Here is a 19,688-nt window from a genome sequence, read left to right as displayed (position 1 = left end):
TGTTTGCCAGAGAAGTGGGCATGTGGGACCTGTGTAAGAAAAGGAACAGTGGTATTTAATACTCTCACAATGTGCAGACGGTTTGGGTTAGAAATTAGGGGCATCAGTTTCTTGCAGCCTCTCCTAAGGGTTTGCATACAGATTAAGCTAATTAGAAATGAGCCATAGAAACGTCTATGCCTAAAGGGGGGGAAATGAATTCAGCCCATTTTTCATGACAAGTAAAAAAAAAAAAAAGAATAACTCAACAATATTTCCATCCAATAAGAAACAAAACAGGAGAGGAGGTACGGTACAGAAGGGGTGGGAGTTGTTTAACACTATCCGAGAACAATCTTACACAGCTTTCTTTTTGTAATTTTTTTTTTCATGCAAAAATCATGCGGCCAATTTGTTGATGTAAGTGACCTGAACCTCGTGGTTTGCTATCTTATTTAACCAATCACAGCAGAATCATCTGAACGTTAGAGTAGTAAGTTTAGGTCAGACTAGAAAGTTAGCAGTGAAGGATAGGTTGTGTAATTCAATGTTATTTGTAATCTTTTATCTTGTAGTAGTGAAATAACATGTAGGTCTTTGTTGTCTAGGGAGTTAGGTCAGAACAGTCAGAACCAGGTGCAGGATAGCATATTTTCTTACATCTTGTATTTTAGTTTAGTTGGTAGACAGCGTTAGTCAGCATATTAACTTCTTAAATAGAACAGACTAAACTTGTAGAACTAACCTCATGTTAAGTTTTAGTGCTGTTCTAATACTGGTGTTTCTGTATTCATTTGAACTGTTTTTCTTTTGTTGATTTGTGGGTGGTCTCTCTCTCTCTCAGGTGGGCTCTAACACTGTTTTCCTCCGTTCTCTCTTTCTTGTCCTAGGAGGTGAATTAGTGTTGCCCATAATAACGGTGGACTCCCTAGACCCCCCATCCATCGCCACTCGCTACCCAGTAATCCCCCCGCCCCCCACCACCTACCGCCCCTTCCTCACCCTGCTCGAAACCACCAAAGAGTCCCTCCCCTTGCCCAATGGCCGGCCCCCCTGTCCCATGGACCAGGAGGACTGCGAGGAGCCCATCGAGGTGTCGGCATACGGCTCGGGGGAGATGACCGAGTCGGATGACGAGGACTATTACAAAAACAGAAACTCCCCCCTGGTCACCGACAGGACTGTCCTTCCTCCTCCCCCGGCCGTCGAGGGTGGCGTCCAGAACCCTCGAGACCGCCATTTCTCCCGCTTCCCCAACTCCAACCGCCCACCTCTCTCCTCCACCCCTACGGCCAACCCCGACCAGCTCAACCCGCGAATCAAGCCGGCCGGCGGCGGCAGCAGCAGTAGCAGCAACAACATCCCCGCTGGCAAAATGAACACCCGAGATCAGGTGCTGCTGCCGCCGGCCCACCCCTCGTCAGACCCAGGCCACCGCAGAGTCCCGGGAATAACGTACCCCCCAAATTTTCCCCATGTTCCCACTCCAGATCCCACGTCTCCTGAGAGGGGCCTCCCAGGAGCTGTGGAGGTGCAGCAGTCCAGCAGTACTACGGGGATGGTAGTGGGCATCGTGGCAGCCGCCGCGCTCTGCATCCTCATCCTGCTCTATGCCATGTACAAATATCGCAACCGAGATGAAGGCTCCTACCAGGTGGACCAGAGTCGTAACTACATCAGCAACTCAGCCACACAGAGCAACGGAGCCCTGGTGAAGGAGAAACAGCCCAGCACTGCCAAAACGGTCACCAAGAACAAGAAGAACAAAGACAAAGAGTACTACGTCTGAGGGAGCACTGCCGGGACACACAGAGACAGACAGCAGACGCACTTGGAGAAGGAAAGAGACGAGAGAGAGAAAGAGAGAGAGGGTGAAGAGGCAGTATACACAAAATGGCTAACATCCGCACAGTCATTCATTCATTCAGTATTGTCAGGTGGCCGTACAACTAGAGCGGTAAAAGCACATGAACGCTAAGTTCCATCACAGTCCAGTCCACACCGTTCAGCTTTTGTTTGATTGATTAGATTTCTTATTAACATCTACCATTGTGTGGATTTCAGAAAAGGCTAGTACACCTCACATCTCAACCCATACTGTGCCAACAACTGTGTACCACACACTGATAAAACAGTGATTTATGGGTTAGCATATGACAGGTTATTTAATAACTTGAGTACTGTAAGAAAGCACCACCATCAGTATTTGTGTCAAGGTTTGTACATTCAGAGGTGAGCTTATGGTGTAAGCCTTCACTTTGGACAGAATCAACATATTTTCCAACTAAGGTTGAATTATCAACTTGACATCCCTGTGTAAAATCAATATACTGCCATCTTACAGAAACACTGTGTCAAAACCACCTCGGTAAGTGTTCAGCATCTCTCACCTCTCGTTGGATCTCTCTCTCTCTTCCTCATTTGCTCGTGCACTCTGTTTCTCTCCTTGTCTACGGTGCTCAGCAGCCGATGCAACGTAAACTCTGCCGTGTTTCAAGCATGTAGTATTCATTTACGAAAAAGAGAAACTGTTTTTCTTTCTGTGGAGTTTAAAAAACAAAAAATATGATGATTGATGATCATAACAACCTTAAACGTAGCAACTATGTGAGATACCACCGCTCCAATCTATGGATGCTAACTTGTACGTTTAGCCGCCAAAAACTTTTTGAGGCCAAAAACCCTTGGTCGTCCTTTGTTCCAGCAGATCTGTGTCATGTGTTTCTGGGGCTCCGAGGTGCCCCCTAGTGGGCCAGCAGAGAAACTGTGTCACGTCCTTACAATTACTAATCACCGGAAAACAGAAAAAACCTCCAGCAAACAAGATGAACTCTGTTCTATATAATTATAAATATATGTATAGACGTTACAGAAACCTATGGACCTAAATTGTGAGCGTGTGGGAAAGAGAGCGTTCACACATTAGTGAGCAGCGAAGATGGACTTTAGGATTTTTGACGTCAGAACACTTTAACCGCCTAAACTCCCCCAGACCCCTCCCCCTCATAAACAGTTTGGCTGATGAAATGCCTCGCTGCAAGACCCAGTCTCTTTGGTTTGCTCTTTTCTTTTTTATCTGAGTTTTCTCTCTGGAGAAATGAGAGACATTTTAGGGAAATTCTGAATTCGTCTTGCTGGAGTTCGACTGAGGAGAGAGCCTACCTTGCAGGTGAAAAAGCGACTGTGTCTTTCACCCCTCTCTAGCCTGAATGGACTGATGGCAGCCAATGGGCAAAGCAAACTGTGGAAGAGCACACAAACAAGGTGAACGCCAGTTCCCTGGAAGATGTACAACAGAACTCTAGTATTCCAATTTTCTCAACTCTAATAAAAAAGGAAACTGTACCATGAAAAGAAAAGAAAAATCCTGAAAAAAGTTTGTGAAATGTCTAAATATTTGACTCTCATCCCATTACTAAGAGAAATGTGTTTTCCCTACTATCATTCCTGTTTGGAGAAAAAATGACTGATTCTGGGAAACTGAAATTTTTATGTATTTTCTTTTGGTAATTGAACAAACGTGATTTGGGTTTTGAACATGAAACCATGCATTCTCTTTTTCCAGGGGAGCAAAGATACTCTCCTTTAATTCCATCCATCTGTCAACCTCAATCTATTTTTTATCCTGCACCCATTCCTTTGTTCTGGCAGATTGTACGTTCTCATACCCTGTGGAGAAAGCAGGCGCAACCCATCCTCCATCTTTTTTTTTTTTTTTTTGGTTTACTTTTATATCTATTTTTGTCTATATGGCTAGAGACAAGATGGCTGCCACTTCATTTGACAGGCTCCATCCATTCACTCCTGCCACTTTTGTCTGGTTTTTCTCTTTCTCCATTTCAAGCATACTCCTCCCAGTATCTTCCTGTTCTTTCTAAATGTTATTGTAAAGTGTTCCAGTGAGATGACTCTAAATATGTGTACATTAACAGAGGGAATACACTTGGTTATATACTTCTTACCTTCTGTGCAGCGTGGTCTCTTTCTTGCGTCCTTTACTTTCAGTCTGTCTGCATCTCACATATGGACCCATAGCTCATTTTCAGGATGAAATCTGATGTGTAGAAAACAAAACACAAACATTAAAAATATGCTGTAAACACAAAGAGTATGCATTAAAGCTGCTGCTAAGCAGGTCTTAACTCTAGAAAGAGCAAGGTGCGCTGTTTCTGGTCTCATAGTTCTAATATAGATGACAGTGGTACCAATCTTGAAACTAGCAACACAGCAAAAAACAAAACCAAACACTAATGTCCCTTTCAGACATGCACTCCTTTCTGTTCATCAATAACAAGTTAACATCCTTGTCAGATTGCTGTAAAAGTTGCAGACAAACTTTGTGACATTTCACGTATGACCTACACAGCGTGAATAATGGACCTGCAACAGTACAACACTCAAAGTGAAAGAAGACACATACATTATGTTCCACTTTTTACCTCAGTCAAAAAACACTACGCATAAAAGCCATTTAAAAAGTAAATAAGCAAAAACTGTGACACAGATTCTTCTATCAGCACAGTTGAAAATAAATATGTTTCCCTTGTGGTGTTGCTAATCTCAACAGCAAAAATTGACCTGGTTTCTTTCTTGAGTCACAACAACCGCATATTTTAATAAAATGCTTCATAAACAGAAGGGCAGCAAATAGAAATCCACCGAATCCCCCATTAACGTCATCTTTTACAAAGCCTGTGCACTGTTTGTCATAGGAAGCGCACACACAAAAGTTTTGGACCAACAAAAAACTATTGGTGGATGCATTGTGGGAAGTTAATTTCTCACCACAATCACAGAGCACATTTCACAAGCAAGTACCACCACCTCAGATGGATGGAATTACTGTTTGTGCATAAGTTCTAAATGGGTGTTTCTTGACAATGGTCAGGATGACAACGGCAGCAATGTGGGCGACTATTTGATAGCGGGGCAGGTAGGCATTTATCAGGATATGACAGGAAGGGGAGTATTTGAGGTGTGGTCCTGCTCCTGGAATTCAGATAAAATTATCTTCAATAATTTAAATCTTGAGCCAAAAAACAAGTTCCCTTTTCATCAGATACACAAGCAGTGACCTCCATGTCTGTACTGCTTAAAGCTATAAGTTCAACAGTACGATAAAACTGGTGAAGTTAGGTACACTACGAGTAGAACTGCACAATGTTTCGTTATCGCAATGTACATGTGCGCAATAGTCACATCGGAGGTCCTGCTATGTAGGAGGCAAATGACCTCAACGTGTTCTCATCTAATTTCAAGAGTACCTGACACACACAGTGCTCAGCGATCCACCAATCACAATTGTTCTTAATCAGTTTGCCAAAGCAGACCACGCCCCTGCACATGGAGTGAGTCGCTGGTAACAACATTGAAACCCCCCCCGATCACCACCAAAACTTAATCAGTTGTTCCTTGTGCCAGTATCAACATTTCCTGAAAATGTCATCAAAAATCATAACTTTTTGAGTTATCTAGCTAACAGACAGACAGACAAACCCCGATGAAAACATAACCTCCACCGTTACACTTGGCGGAGGTAATGAGCAACGAACAAGACAAACTCATCAAAAACGAAGACTTGGTGCCAAAAAGAAAAGCAACATCAGTTATCTGGAATTATTTCAGCTACAAGAAGGATGATATTGAAACACATGGTCTGTGTCGATAGTGCCTTGCACCTGTTGACACAACGAGAGGAAACACAACTACTTTGTTTAACCATTTACGTCGGCACCACACAGCTATTATATCCCCCTGAGTAGTTTTTCAAATCGCAATATATATTGCAGGGTTAAAAAAAAAAAAAATCGCAGTGTCACTTTTTTCCAATATTATGCAACCCTAACTATGAGTCAAAAGTTTGGACATACCTTCTCATTTAAATGTTATGAGATGGACCTCAGATGGCCAAAAAGTGCTCAGCATCACTGGGAACTCCTTCAAGACTGTTGGAAAACATTTCAGGTGGCTGCCACATGAAGATCATCGAGAGAATGCCAAGAATGTACACAGCTGTAATAAAAGCAAAGGGGTGGCTATTATGGAGAATCTAAAATGTGAAACATGTTTTGAGTTATGCCACTTTTTTAAAATATATAATTCCCTATGTGTTCATTCATAGTTCTGATGCCTTCAGTGAGACTCTACAATGTAAATAGTCATGAAAATAAAGAAAAACCAGGTGTGTCCAAACTTTTAACTGGTACTATATGTCTACAAAGGGACTCAAATAGACTCGGCCTTATACTGAAACATTCATATTTCATATTTTCTGTTCAGAGGGGGAAAAAAAGAAAAGTCAACTCCAAGTGCACCAAACATTCTAAACAATCCAAATCTGTTGTTGCACTGCCACAATGTGAAAATAAAAAACAACAATGGTAAAACATCTGTGATGCCGTGAATGCTGTGTCAGCAGAGGGACCCGCAGTAACAGAAAGTCAAAGAAAGCGGCTTTGGCAAGAAAATGGAAGCATAAAATGAATTGCCCAAGCAAAGCACTCCATCATAATAACTGGAGGAGGACAGAAGGAGGCGGTGGACCTAAGAACTAGTAGTAAGATTCTAAATAATATTCAGAGAGCTGCTACTGACAGGTGTCCAGTCAGACGCTGTAGTCTTTGAAGCCCAGACCGTACATAAGACATTCAGAAGCTGAACACACACAGTATCATCTGAGGCTTTTTAATAGTCTCAGTGGACAAACACTATTTCTTTAATGTGCAAATTGAATTTTCTAGCTAGTATACAGAGAGAGATGTAAGTATTCAACACTTGAAGTACTTTTTAGTTCACCACAGTTCCAGTGCAGCAGTTCACATGAAATGTTGATCAGGCAGTGGTCTTAACTGCACAAATTCACACACATCTAGAATTTGTAGCTTTGCAATCCATAAACATCACAGTTTAATGAGCTGGAAGGAAACTGTATTGAATACTATGTAAAATGCATTTTATACTTGGTGAAGACTTTTTTTTTTTTTTCCAAGGACACCTTCAAGGCACCTGTATGAAGAATCTAATGGCTTACATAGCTCAGGTGGGATTTAAGTCCATTTGTCACAACAGTCTCTAAATTATGGCTGCACACTAGAACACTGCAATATCTGTGATATTAAAAAAGACTTGAATTTTCACCAGAGGATTTAACTGTGGAAAGAATAAATCCTAGAGTTATTAAGGTGATTTTGTGGTGAGTGCTTCTGAAAAACAAAAATAAATGATGAAAAGGGAGTTGCTACTGTAGCGCAGAAAAAAATAAATGTGGGTGATGTGATTTTTAAGGCCAAATGTAATGCACCACATACTGGTATAATATGGTATTTTTACAGAGAGTGTGTTGCATCATGGGTTTTTTCTAGAATTAATGATGCCAGGCCAACAAGTGCATTTGAGTCTGAATGTGTTTGTTCTGTTAGAAAAGTGTTCAGTTCGTTTCAATGTGTTTTGTCAATGTTGATGAAGCCTCGATGAGTCAGATGCTTTCAGATTTTTCTCTACTGTGACTCGTAGAGACGCTGGTCGATGACTCCAAGTCGTTCAATACATCTGGTGGCAAATCTGGTTTCACACAGACGCAACAGTGCATAACACAACATTAGAGAACTTTCATGACATCATGAGTGCCATTAAAATGTTTTTGGATTGTTATAAAACTATGGGGGGACACATAAGTCATTATGTAAGTCAGTTACAATAATGGGAAACACGGATGTCACCAGCAAAAAAAAGCGTATCCAACAAGGGCTGGGTGATACAGGGTGGGGAAGCAAAATTTATAATGAACATTTAGTTGTTTTTTCTCAGCAGGCACTACATCAATTGTTTTGAAACCAAACATATATTGATGTCATAATCATACCTAACACTATTATCCATACCTTTTCAGAAACTTTTGCCCATATGAGTAATCAGGAAAGCAAACGTCAAAGAGTGTGTGATTTGCTGAATGCACTCGTCACACCAAAGGAGATTTCAAAAATAGTTGGAGTGTCCATAAAGACTGTTTATAATGGAAAGAAGAGAATGACTATGAGCAAAACTATTACGAGAAAGTCTGGAAGATACTATTAAAGAAGAATGGGAGAAGTTGTCACCCGAATATTTGAGGAACACTTGTGCAAGTTTCAGGAAGCGTGTGAAGGCAGTTATTGAGAAAGAAGGAGGACACATAGAATAAAAACATTTTCAATTATGTCAATTTTCTTGTGGCAAATAAATTCTCATGACTTTCAATAAACTAATTGGTCATACACTGTCTTTCAATCCCTGCCTCAAAATATTGTAAATTTTGCTTCCCCACCCTGTATAAGCAAACGGTACCATTAGAAAATAACATAAACCAACACTGTTTCAAGTGTTTTTGGCTGACAGTGTAAATAAAATAAACTATGAGGGAAATGTAAAACTATTTTGTGATAATTATCATGATTTTAATCACCCAGCCCTTCATCAACAACCTTAAAACTGGAGCAAATTATGATCCATCAGACAGACTTGTTTAGAAGATTAGTAATGGAGAAGACCCTGCAAAGATTCTTTTTTTAAACTCCTGCATTAGACGTACGTATGTTGTCTCATGTCCTGTATGTGACTACACATATTGCAATGATGATGCTGAAACTACATATATGATGCTGCCATGCTTCAAATCTTGAAGGTTCTTGGGGGTTTCTCAGTGGATCTGGATGGTCTCTTTCCATTCCCACTGAGCCATTCCATCAACTTTATTTTCTTCCTCTGGAACCAATCGAGGGCATCCTTTGCAGTAACCTGCCTGAAGGCTGACCGAATTCTCCCCCCCATCATCCTGGTGGATTGAAGATTCATCTCAAAAATGTCCTGGTACATGGCTCCTTCCTTTCATCTTCCCTTCAATAATATGGATTGTGTCAGTTCCATGAGAAGAGAAACAGCCCCATACCGTGATGCTTCCACCTCCAAACTTTACTGTTGGTATTTTTAGGGCAGAGCCGCCCCAGAAGACTCCATTATTGAAGAAAAAGTATGTTGAAGCTCATTTGAAGTTTGCTACACAACACATAGAATCACTGGCAAATTACTGGGAAAATGTAAACTGGTTAGACGAGACAAAAGTCTAAGTCTGGAAATAATAATATACGCCATGTTAGAAGGAGAAGTAGCACTGGCAAAGTCATCATACTACACTTATCAGAAATAATCAGGATTACTTTATAAAATAGTAATAACTGCCATTCACCTGTATTAGAAGAACTGGTGTAATCATAGACTGTCATTGAATTACACACAGAGGAACCATGATGCCAATTATTGGTTTTCAAACTAACACTTTGGGTCAATAGCTTGTGCCTTGACCATCACCATTGCTTTTTTGGAGTCAGAAGAGATCATATTTTGATTTAAAAAAAATGGGTGGACCTGTTGGGGTGTGACAGGTCAACAGCATCTGCAAGGGGTCAATGGTGAGCTAATGCTAAACACTACCATGCTGACTCACCCCAGTGGCCACCAGTGGTAGTACAACTTTAAGATAATTAAATTCACTGGAGCCGAGGTGCAAAATGTCTGCGAATTTCCACATTGTTTATATTGTTCGACTAAAGCTCTTTGGATCAGCATCTTGTTGCATCTCATTTTTCTGCTGAGTCCAATGGAGAAATTTGTTATTCCAACATTTCAATGATGAGCGTTTTTTTTTTGTAAATATGTTAGTCCATGCTTTATTTTGGTTTTGTACCTGGGTTGAATATTTCAGTAATGGGGTTTGTATATTTAGACATACGTGTAGTATAAAATGTGTATTCACAAAATGTGGGCAGAAATGTAACTTATTCTCTATGTTTCAAAATTCTATGTTATTTAATGAAGAGTTTCCCAACCTTTTTGAGCCACGGCACATATTTTATATCAGAAAAATCACAAAGCACACCATCAAACAAAAATGTCACAAAAACTATGCTTATTGAAATATAATGCAAATCTAGTCTGAATTTACTTACTCAGTGTGAAACCTGGGCCTGTTTAGTTGAACACAAAGCTGATATTCTTGCAGGAATTGAAGAAAGACACACATGAATCTTCTTTAACAGCTCTGAGTCTCTCTTTTTGGGGGTTGAGCACATCAGGGGTGCACAGGCAACATTGTCACTGGGCATTTGGCACAAGAAAGCTTTATCAACAGAACACAGTACATCGGGGCTGGTTCACTTTCACTTTTACTTTGCAAAGGGAAACAGGAGACTGTTGTAGTGGAGTGGATCATTGATGCGTACAGTCGTATGTATCTACAGTACAGCCCAAAAGTTTGGACACACCTTCTCATTCTTCGCATTTTCTTTATTTTCATGACTATTTACATTGTAGATTCTCACTGAAGGCATCAAAACTATGAATGAACACATGTGGAATTATGTACTTAACAAAAAAGTGTGAAATAACTGAAAACATGTCTTATATTCTAGTTTTTTCAAAGTAGCCACCCTTAGCTCTGATGACTGCCTTGCACACCCTTGGCATTCTCTTGATGAGCATCAAGAGGTAGTCACCTGAAATGGTTTTCACTTCATAGCTGTGCCTTGTCAGGGTTACTTAGTGGCATTTCTTGCCTTATTGATGGGGTTGGGACCATCAGTTGTGTTGTGCAGAAGTCAGGTTGATGCACAGCTGACAGCCCTATTGGACAACTGTTAGAATACATATTATGGTGAGAACCAATCAGCTAAGTAAAGACAAACGAGTGGCCATCATTACTTTAAGAAATGAAGGTCAGTCAGTCTAGAAAATTTCAAAAACTTTGAATGTGTCCCTAAGTGCAGTCGCAAAAACCATCAAGCGCTACAACGAAACTGGCTCACATGAGGACCGCCCCAGGAAAGGAAGACCAAGAGTCACCTCTGATGCTGAAGATAAATTCATCTGAGTCACCAGCCTCAGAAATCGCAAATTAACAGTAGCTCAGATTAGAGACCAGATGAATACCACACAGAGCTCTAGCAGCAGACACATCTCTACAACAACTGTTAAGAGGAGACTGCGTGAATCAGGCCTTCATGGTCAAATAGCTGCTAGGAAACCACTGCTCAGGAGAGACAACAAACAGAAGAGATTTATTTGGGCCAAGAAACCCAAGGAATGGACATTAGACCAGTGGAAATCTGTGCTTTGGTCTGATGAGTCCAAATTTGAGATCTTTGGATCCAACCGCTGTGTCTTTGTGCGACGCAGAAAAGGTGAACGGATGGATGCTACATGCCTGGTTCCCACCGTGAAGCATGGAGGGGGAGGTGTGATGGTGTGGGGGTGCTCTGCTGGTGACGCTGTTGGGGATTTATTCAAGATTGAAGGCAACCTGAATCAGCATGGCTACCACAGCATCCTGAAGTGACATGCCATTCCATCCGGTTTGCGTTTAGTTGGACCATCATTTATGTTTCAACAGGACAATGACCCCAAACACACCTCCAGGCTGTGTGAGGGATATTTGACCAAGAAGGAGAGTGATGGAGTGCTGCGCCAGATGACCTGGCCTCCACAGTCACCGGACCTGAACCCAATCGAGATGGTTTGGGGTGAGCTGGACCGCAGAGTGAAGGCAAAAGGGCCAACAAGTGCTAAGCATCTCTGGGAACTTCTTCAAGACTGTTAGGAAACCATTTCAGGTGACTACCTCTTGATGCTCATCAAGAGAATGGCAAGAGTGTGCAAAGCAGTCATCAGAGCTAAGGGTGGCTACTTTGAAGAAACTAGAATATAAGATATGTTTTCAGTTATTTCACACTTTTTTGTTAAGTACATAATTCCACATGTGTTCATTCATAGTTTTGATGCCTTCAGTGAGAATCTACAATGTAAATAGTCATGAAAATAAAGAAAATGCAAAGAATGAGAAGGTGTGTCCAAACTTTTGGCCTGTACTGTATATCACGCTGCTCACTTCCAGTACCAATCAGGTGAAACTGGATAATTTTCCATGGAACGCCTGATGATTTCTCATGGCACACCGGTTGGGAAACACTGGTTTAATGAATGTTGTTATTATTAGACCTATAGCGGTGACATAAAGTTAGGAGAATAGATAATATCAATTGCAGTAAATTTGGTTCACATTTACTGACAACCCTGGATTTCACAATGTGTTTTTTTTTTCTAATGTTTCTGGTTTAATCTTAAAAAGAGAAAATGAAGATTTGCAGCAGGGCACTCTGAAAACTTCTAGATAAGGACAGTGTGTTTAGAAGAATGGACTTAGATCCACCTGGGCACTATGAGCATCTTAAAGCTGTCTCTACTAACCAAGGTTTCTCAACCAAATATTAAATATGTTTCTGGTGAGTTTTACTTTATTCCTATGTCATTCACCTTTACGAAACATGTGTTTGTCCATGTACATTTCCACAGTTAATACCAAATTCTGGTCAAAACATGAATTGCTGCAATGGAACAGTGTTTAATTAAAAAACAAACTTGATGTGTTGATCATGTATTTCCCCACTGGAGTTACTTTAAAGAATAGTCATCTAAATTTCATTAGCCCTGTACATGTGTTCATGCATATTTTATGTCCCTGAAGAAATCAGAAATCAGTGAATATGACCAAAATACAAGCACATCATTGATACAATTAAAAAGATGAGAAATCAGTTCCGGCACGAGGCCCCAAATCTAACATTACGTGAAATTGGGAAACAAATTTTCCTCTACATTACTTCAACCAACTTGGGTTTTAAACAAGAGGATATTCAGCATTACTTGCTCCAAAAGAAAATAATGAGCTTCTAGAGTGGATATGGATTGCTTAAAATCACATCTGCATAAAGAGGCTTCTTTCATTGCGGTTCCAAACAAAGGAAAACTACCAAGAAAACCAAGTCCTGCAGCTCAGAGTTTTTTGTTTGTTCAGTTTACTTTGATCACTGCCGCAGTGTCAGTGCTGCTGTTGTGTGCACGCATTACTGTTGTGACCTACAATTGTGTTCGTCTTTAAAGAAAAAAAAAGTGAGGAGTCTTAAACTATTAGTATTATTTAACTGTGATGCAAACCACATATTTTAAAGCTGAATTAATGTAAAACTACAAAGCACATTTTTGTTCTTGTCGTATGTTGGTAAATTGAAAACTTAAAGGAGCTATGTTAGAATGTATTCCAAGTACGTAATCATAAAATGACCCTGATACGTATGTCACCAGACAATAAGGAATCATGTTCATTTCAAATACTGATATCATTGACAGTACTTGTCCAGCCAGAATATTTGCATTTGAAAAGCTAAGTGGCGGCCCATGAGTAATGTTTATGTGGTCATTTTGTGTTTTGGTGTGATGTTCCACCCATCACCTACCTCCCAATCACCAAGTCAGTAGTGTTTGGGCATCCGGGTTGCCAGTTCCCACTGAGCTGCAGCTGGAACATTTCTGATCACAAATGTCTGACGTTACTAAACCTAAAAGGCCTCGAGATGATTCCCAAATACATCATGACAAACTGAGAAACAAAACAAAGATTTGTATAGGAGATGCTTTTGAAAGATGGAGACAGCTAAGAGCGAAGAAAAATTTGACTGACGCCGAAGTAGCTAATTTTCTCCTGGACAGGTAAGATTCAGCTAAGTTTGACTAACTTAATTGTACTTATTATAAGCACGGACATTTCAAATATTCTTTACAGTCAAATAACATTATGCATGTTGGTTCATTATACGTTAGCCCATATGCTGGTGGGTCATCAAACTGACCTGGTAATACATTATTAGAGAAACAAAAACAGTGACTCGTTATTGCTAACATCAGGAATGCATTATGCTGAGACACCGTTAGCACAGCATGGCAATATGAAACCTAACTGAGACATTACATTGGTCAAATGAGTCCTCTTTCAGTCTGTACACATAGTATCACCTGTAGAATTTGGTGGACTATTCACACGGAAATGTGAAGAGCAAGTTGACCAATATGACCATTGCTAATGTTAGTTATTTGTCAGTAGTCTCCATCTTTGCTGATAGAACTAAATAAGTTACTATACAGGGTGTCCCAAAAAATGTATACACACGTTAAATAATTGTAAAGTAGGTGTTCATTAAAATTCATTTAATTTTTAATTTTCATTTTTAAAAAAGTCTAGTGGTCTGAGGTCTGGTGAACGCGGAGGGTATTCAATAAAACCCCTCCGTTCAATCCACCTGTTTGGCAAGTTCACCAGACCTCACACCACTAGACTTTTTTTTTTTTTTTGGGGGGGGGGGGTACCTAAAAGACAAAGTCTACGCTATGAGACCTGCAACAGTCGCTGAATTGAGAGCAGCCATTGAATGTGAACGCACGCAAATACCAAGGGAATTGTTTGGCGATGTGTGTGATTCCATAGCTTGGCGTTGTTAGCAGTGTCTGGACCAGAACGGATGTCAGTTTGAGAACAGGCAGTGACAAAACAATAAAATGATGTTTGTAAATTCTATTACATTTTGAAAATTAAATGAATTTTAATAAACACCTAATTTACAATTATTTAAAGTGTATATACATTTTTGGGACACCCTGTATATACAGGGTGGGGAAGCAAAATTTACAATATTTTGAGGCAGGGATTGAAAGACAGTGTATGACCAATTAGTTTATTGAGTCAAGAATTTTTTTGCCACAAGAAAATTGACATAATAGAAAATGTTTTTATTCTATGTGTCCTCCTTCTTTCTCAATAACTGCCTTCACACGCTTCCTGAAACTTGCGCAAGTGTTCCTCAAATATTCGGGTGACAACTTCTCCCATTCTTCTTTAATGGTATCTTCCAGACTTTCTCGTAATAGTTTTGCTCATAGTCATTCTCTCTTTTACATTATAAACAGTCTTTATGGACACTCCAACTATTTTTGAAATCTCCTTTGGTGTGACGAGTGCATTCAGCAAATCACACACTCTTTGATGTTTGCTTTCCTGATTACTCATATGGGCAAAAGTTTCTGAAAAGGTATGGATAATAGTGTTAGGTATGATTATGACATCAATATGTTTGGTTTCAAAACAATTGACGTAGTGCCTGCTGAGAAAAAACAACTAAATGTTCATTGTAAATTTTGCTTCCCCACCACCCTGTATACGTAATAAGTTACTGAATACATTAAGTTGAAGCATGAACATAATTAACAGAAGATAAACTTACAGTGTAGGACTCATCATTTGCCATGGTAGCTCCTTGTAGTAGATGCTTACGCTGGATCTGGCAACCTCTAGTCTAGGGGGAGGGGGCAGGGATACCACACGCTACAGTATTTTGAATGTGATTGCAGTACCAGTTTTGGCCACAAACCTATGTACGGCTCCTTTAACCCAAGCTAAACCATATTCAACTAACTACAAGGAAACAACCATACTATATTTTGCTATTCATGAAGTGTAGGTTTTCACATGGCCACAGTTATGAAAAATTATATGCAAAACTATCCCTAGTGGGTTTTGAGACGTCATTTCGAGTCTTCTTCACATCTCTAAAGACACATGCATTTCCCACCATAAAGGAGAAACCCTGACACATCACCACGATCTCACAACATCTTCACAAAGCTGATTGGCTAAAGCATGCTAATGTTCCCGGCTCTAAAGTGTCATCATACATCATACAACTGGAGTGCAGCCCTCATAGCCTCTCCAATCAGGACCAACATGTAGCCACAGTTTTACTTCTGTTTTTAAAGACTGAGTCAAAGGTAAGAGCTCTGGAGTTGGAGCTGTTGTACTGATGATTTGCAATTTACCGTTAAGCAAACAGTAGCTGCAATTTTAAAACTGTTTTTACTCTTAGACAAAAGTGTATTAAAAAGAAAACTTTATGTGCAATCAAATGTATCCATTATTCATGCAGTATAATCATGCAGTTTGTTCAATTACTTGAATTTATGGCCAGAAATATGTTGACCTTGAGTTTCAGCCGCAAAAATATGACCATGACATCCCTCATGTGAACATTTGTGTCACATTATAAAACAGTCCCTTAAAGTATTCCTGGGACATCTGATTGAGTGGACAAGCACAACATCAGAGTGACCTTTGACTTTTGGTCAGTTCATCTTTGGATCTAGTCAAAGGTTTGTGCCAACATATGATCAAACCATCTCAGATATGACGTTCTAGATATAATGGGAACTGACTTACCGACCAGTGGAAAACTGACTTGTAGACCTGATGAACAATTCATTGAAGTGGCCTTGTTCCTCTTGGACCTGGAAGACAGATGAACACTGCTGGTCAGCCAGTGTGTTTGGAGTGAACAAAACACTCTATCGATAAATTTGACCACCGAGTGATGACATGAAACCTGCATGATGTTATGACAATTTGATGTGCAATAACTAGTGCTGCCACAATCACGAAAATTCAGTTAAACCATTTCCATGAAATTATCTGATTTATAATCTGTCTTTTTCAGGTCAGCATGTCACCAGCTTGGTATAAGCCAACCAGTAGTTTAATTATACAGTTACATCATTAATGTGTTTATCATACAAGCCTATATTGAACAAAAATACTATATCAGATAGCACTAATAAGAATGTAGGCTGGTCATGTAAGCTGACACAGAGCCAGTTCATCTTCACCTCCATTTCTGTTAAATTATTTACAGATACACAGGAGCTTTACACACCCAATATACAACAACACCAGCACCATTATGCAGCCTGAGTGTGCTCTGTATTGCATATAACACACAGTCTTACATCTGTGATCCTTGTTGAACAAAATAAGGAATTACACCCACACTAACTCCATGACACTCTGTATACTACGTCGAGACATTAGGACAGTCATCCAGGTAGGTGTAAGTTTACAGCCCAATAACAGCCTGGTTAACATGTGCACTGCCCTGCACACTATACACAAAGGTTACCAATAGTAATAATAACAAACTTATTGTTGTTGTTCAATAATAATAACTAGAAAAAAACTCTGAGAGCACAGACCTCCACCAAGGCAGATCAAGCCCCCCCCCAAACATGTGCTAAAAATTTCAGCAAAATTTGTCCATAACTTTTTGAGTTATCTTGCTAACAGACAGACAGACAGACAGACAGACAAACAAATCCAGATGAAAACATAACCTCCTTGGTGGAGGTAATAATATTAATAATATTAATAATAATGATGATTATGAAAATAATAATAATAATAATAATAATAATAATAATAATAAAAGTTGTTCTTGCATAGAGGATTTTGAGTTGGCTACCTCTGTCAAATTTTGCACTATGTCCAACTTTTGACAAAACTTTGATGGGTGTCTTTATGGCTTCAGTGAATTTCAGTAATTTGTAACATCAGTTGCTGCATTAGGTTAAAAACTCTTATTCCGTGTTTCCACTACTTGGTACCAACTCAACTCAGCTCTGCCTTTTTGCATTTCCATTACATAACAGAACCTGGAATGTGGTACCTGGTACTACTTTTCTAGTACTTGCTCGGCCGAGGTTCCAAAACCACTGATTGGTCAGAGACTTGTGTCTCTGTCATTGCATCATCAATGCACGACACACAAAGATTCAGCATGAGCTTGACAGGGTAACACACAATAAGCGACTTTATCAGCAACTCTCTGAGCAGACGTCTCGGAAGTTATGCGCAGTGTCGCTATGACGTCCAGGTAATCTAAAGCCAGCCATCTTGTAATGGAAACGGTTTCCAGGAATAGTACCTGGTCAAGTTGAATCGAGCCGGTTCCACATAGTGGAAACACGGCATTAGAATGCCAAGTGGGTTACTAAACTCATCTCTTGTTTATTCAAGACCTGCATAAATAAATTAATCTCCAGTCACAGCAACTTGGTTACATTTTCCTTCATTTTTGCAAACCTGAAAAATGCTTGGTAAAGTACAACACAACACAATTACATCATATAAATAAAATATGGTGATATCAAAAAGCTTGAAACCATGATGAAGGATGCCTCATTTTACACCAGGAAAAACCTCCATACCTCTGTTTTTTTCTCTGAGCTGGCCACTCAACATGGAGAGGAGCAGTGTGACTGATTACATAAGAAATATGCTCTCTATCTGCCTAATCTATTCATCAGTAAAGTCGAAGCATAGCATCACAAGTACTCACTCAAAATCGTTTGCAGTCAGCACACGGCACAGAACCAAAGTTGTTTAAACAGGCCTACACCCATGGACTAATGAGGCAATACAGTTCAATAAATGGATGTCCAAACAGCACCTGATTCGATGAAAAATCAATTAAACAGCAGATTATTGCAGTTTTACAGCTCAGCAGAAGACCTACAGTGGCTCGTCATCAGGCAAAGATAGTTACACATTCAACAGTGGATTTGCAGAAAATTAGAGTATTAGCCACACTAATACAGCTGTCTGTCCAAAATGTATTTCCTCCCTCTATTGAAAACAAAAAGTCTGATGCTTGCTCTACAAAATAACACAAAATGGCCACTACTACTACTCTTAGTTGAGGAAAAACTGTTCTCTTTTTCTTGGCATATAGCCAATGATAATAATATTACTGTAGAGCAGCCAAAATCTGATTCAAACAATATTAATATTATATTAAAAAAAAAAAAAAGAAAAGAAAAGAGAAAACTACCCTTGCACCAACTGCATCTCACTAACAACTGACCAACAAAGTTTCAGGTCAATCTATTGTGAAATAGCTGAGAAAATTGATTTTAAATGTAATGTGAGTCCAATCTGAAATGCAGAATCAATATAGAATTTTTTATTTTTCAAGGTGTTAGAGGCCTGATATCAAAGCCATCTGTCATCTAGTTCTTTACTTTTATTTCTGGCGTGAGACCCAAGGTGCCACAGCAAACCAGGAATCAAAATATGATTCATATGTGTGGACTGACAACTAGGTGGAGTTGCTGTCCAGCATCATGGTCCAATAAAAGCTGATAAAAGCCCATGAAAATATAGCACATGTCCATTTTAGCTGTCTACGTGACAGATGACCGCTTTGCTTCCCAAACTCTCCATTTGACATGTTCTCATGGCTACATATTAACTGAATTTCAGAAGGTTGTAGAAAAAAATCTCAGAGTGAATGACTTCAGATTTCATTTGAATATGTTTGGCAAAATATCTATTATATTTTGGGCAAGGTGGTCAAAGTGATCTGTAAGTAGGGCTGCACTGATATTGGAAAAAACTGACATTGCGACTTTTTTTTACCCTGCAATATATTTTGCGATATGAAAAAATACTCGGGAGGATATAATAGCTGTGTGGTGCTGACGTAAATGGTCAAACAAATTTGTTGTTACCTCTCGTGTCAACAGGTGCATGGCACTATTGACTCAGAACACGTTTTTCAGTTTCATCCTTCTTGTAGCCGAAATAATTCCAGATAACTGATGTTGCCTTTCTTTTTGGCATCAAGTCTTTATTTTGGGTCGATTTTCTCTTGTTTGTTGCTCATTTTTCAATGTTGTTACCAGTGACTCCTTGTGCAAGGGTGTGGTCTGGTTCAGCAAACTGATTAAGAACAATTGTGATTGGAGGATCGCTGTGCGCAGTGTGTGTGTCAGGTATCCAGGGTTGAACTTAGATGAGAACATGTCGAGGTCATTTGCCTCCTACATTGCAGGACCTGCAATGTGACTATTGCGCACACGTACATTGCGATGACGATACTCAAATGACATGTTGTGCAGCTCCATCTGTAACAGTGTAAACATGCAACAAAAAATATTGGTTTAGAGAATTGCATTAGATAAGCCCTTAATTT

The 19,688-nt window shown here is 39.7% G+C and overlaps 1 protein-coding gene across 8 annotated transcripts in view; it reads left to right on the top strand.

Moving 5' to 3' along the window:
- The window catches only part of nrxn2b (neurexin 2b), a 759,383-nt gene extending 755,443 nt beyond the window's left edge, over positions 1-3,940 (top strand). For 4 of the 8 annotated variants that reach the window (XM_030161796.1, XM_030161794.1, XM_030161791.1 and 1 more), the window contains one exon: positions 870-1,768. In XM_030161796.1, the coding sequence (XP_030017656.1) occupies positions 870-1,768 (899 nt within the window). Of the gene's footprint in view, positions 1-869 lie in introns of all 8 variants that reach the window. The other 4 variants (XM_030161797.1, XM_030161795.1, XM_030161793.1 and 1 more) reach the window with 2 other exon arrangements.
- The last annotated feature ends 15,748 nt before the right edge of the window (positions 3,941-19,688 follow it).

Source organism: Sphaeramia orbicularis, chromosome 18 (assembly GCF_902148855.1).
Source record: "Sphaeramia orbicularis chromosome 18, fSphaOr1.1, whole genome shotgun sequence".
NCBI lineage: Eukaryota > Metazoa > Chordata > Actinopteri > Kurtiformes > Apogonidae > Sphaeramia > Sphaeramia orbicularis.
This window is presented reverse-complemented; position numbering and strand designations above follow the sequence as displayed.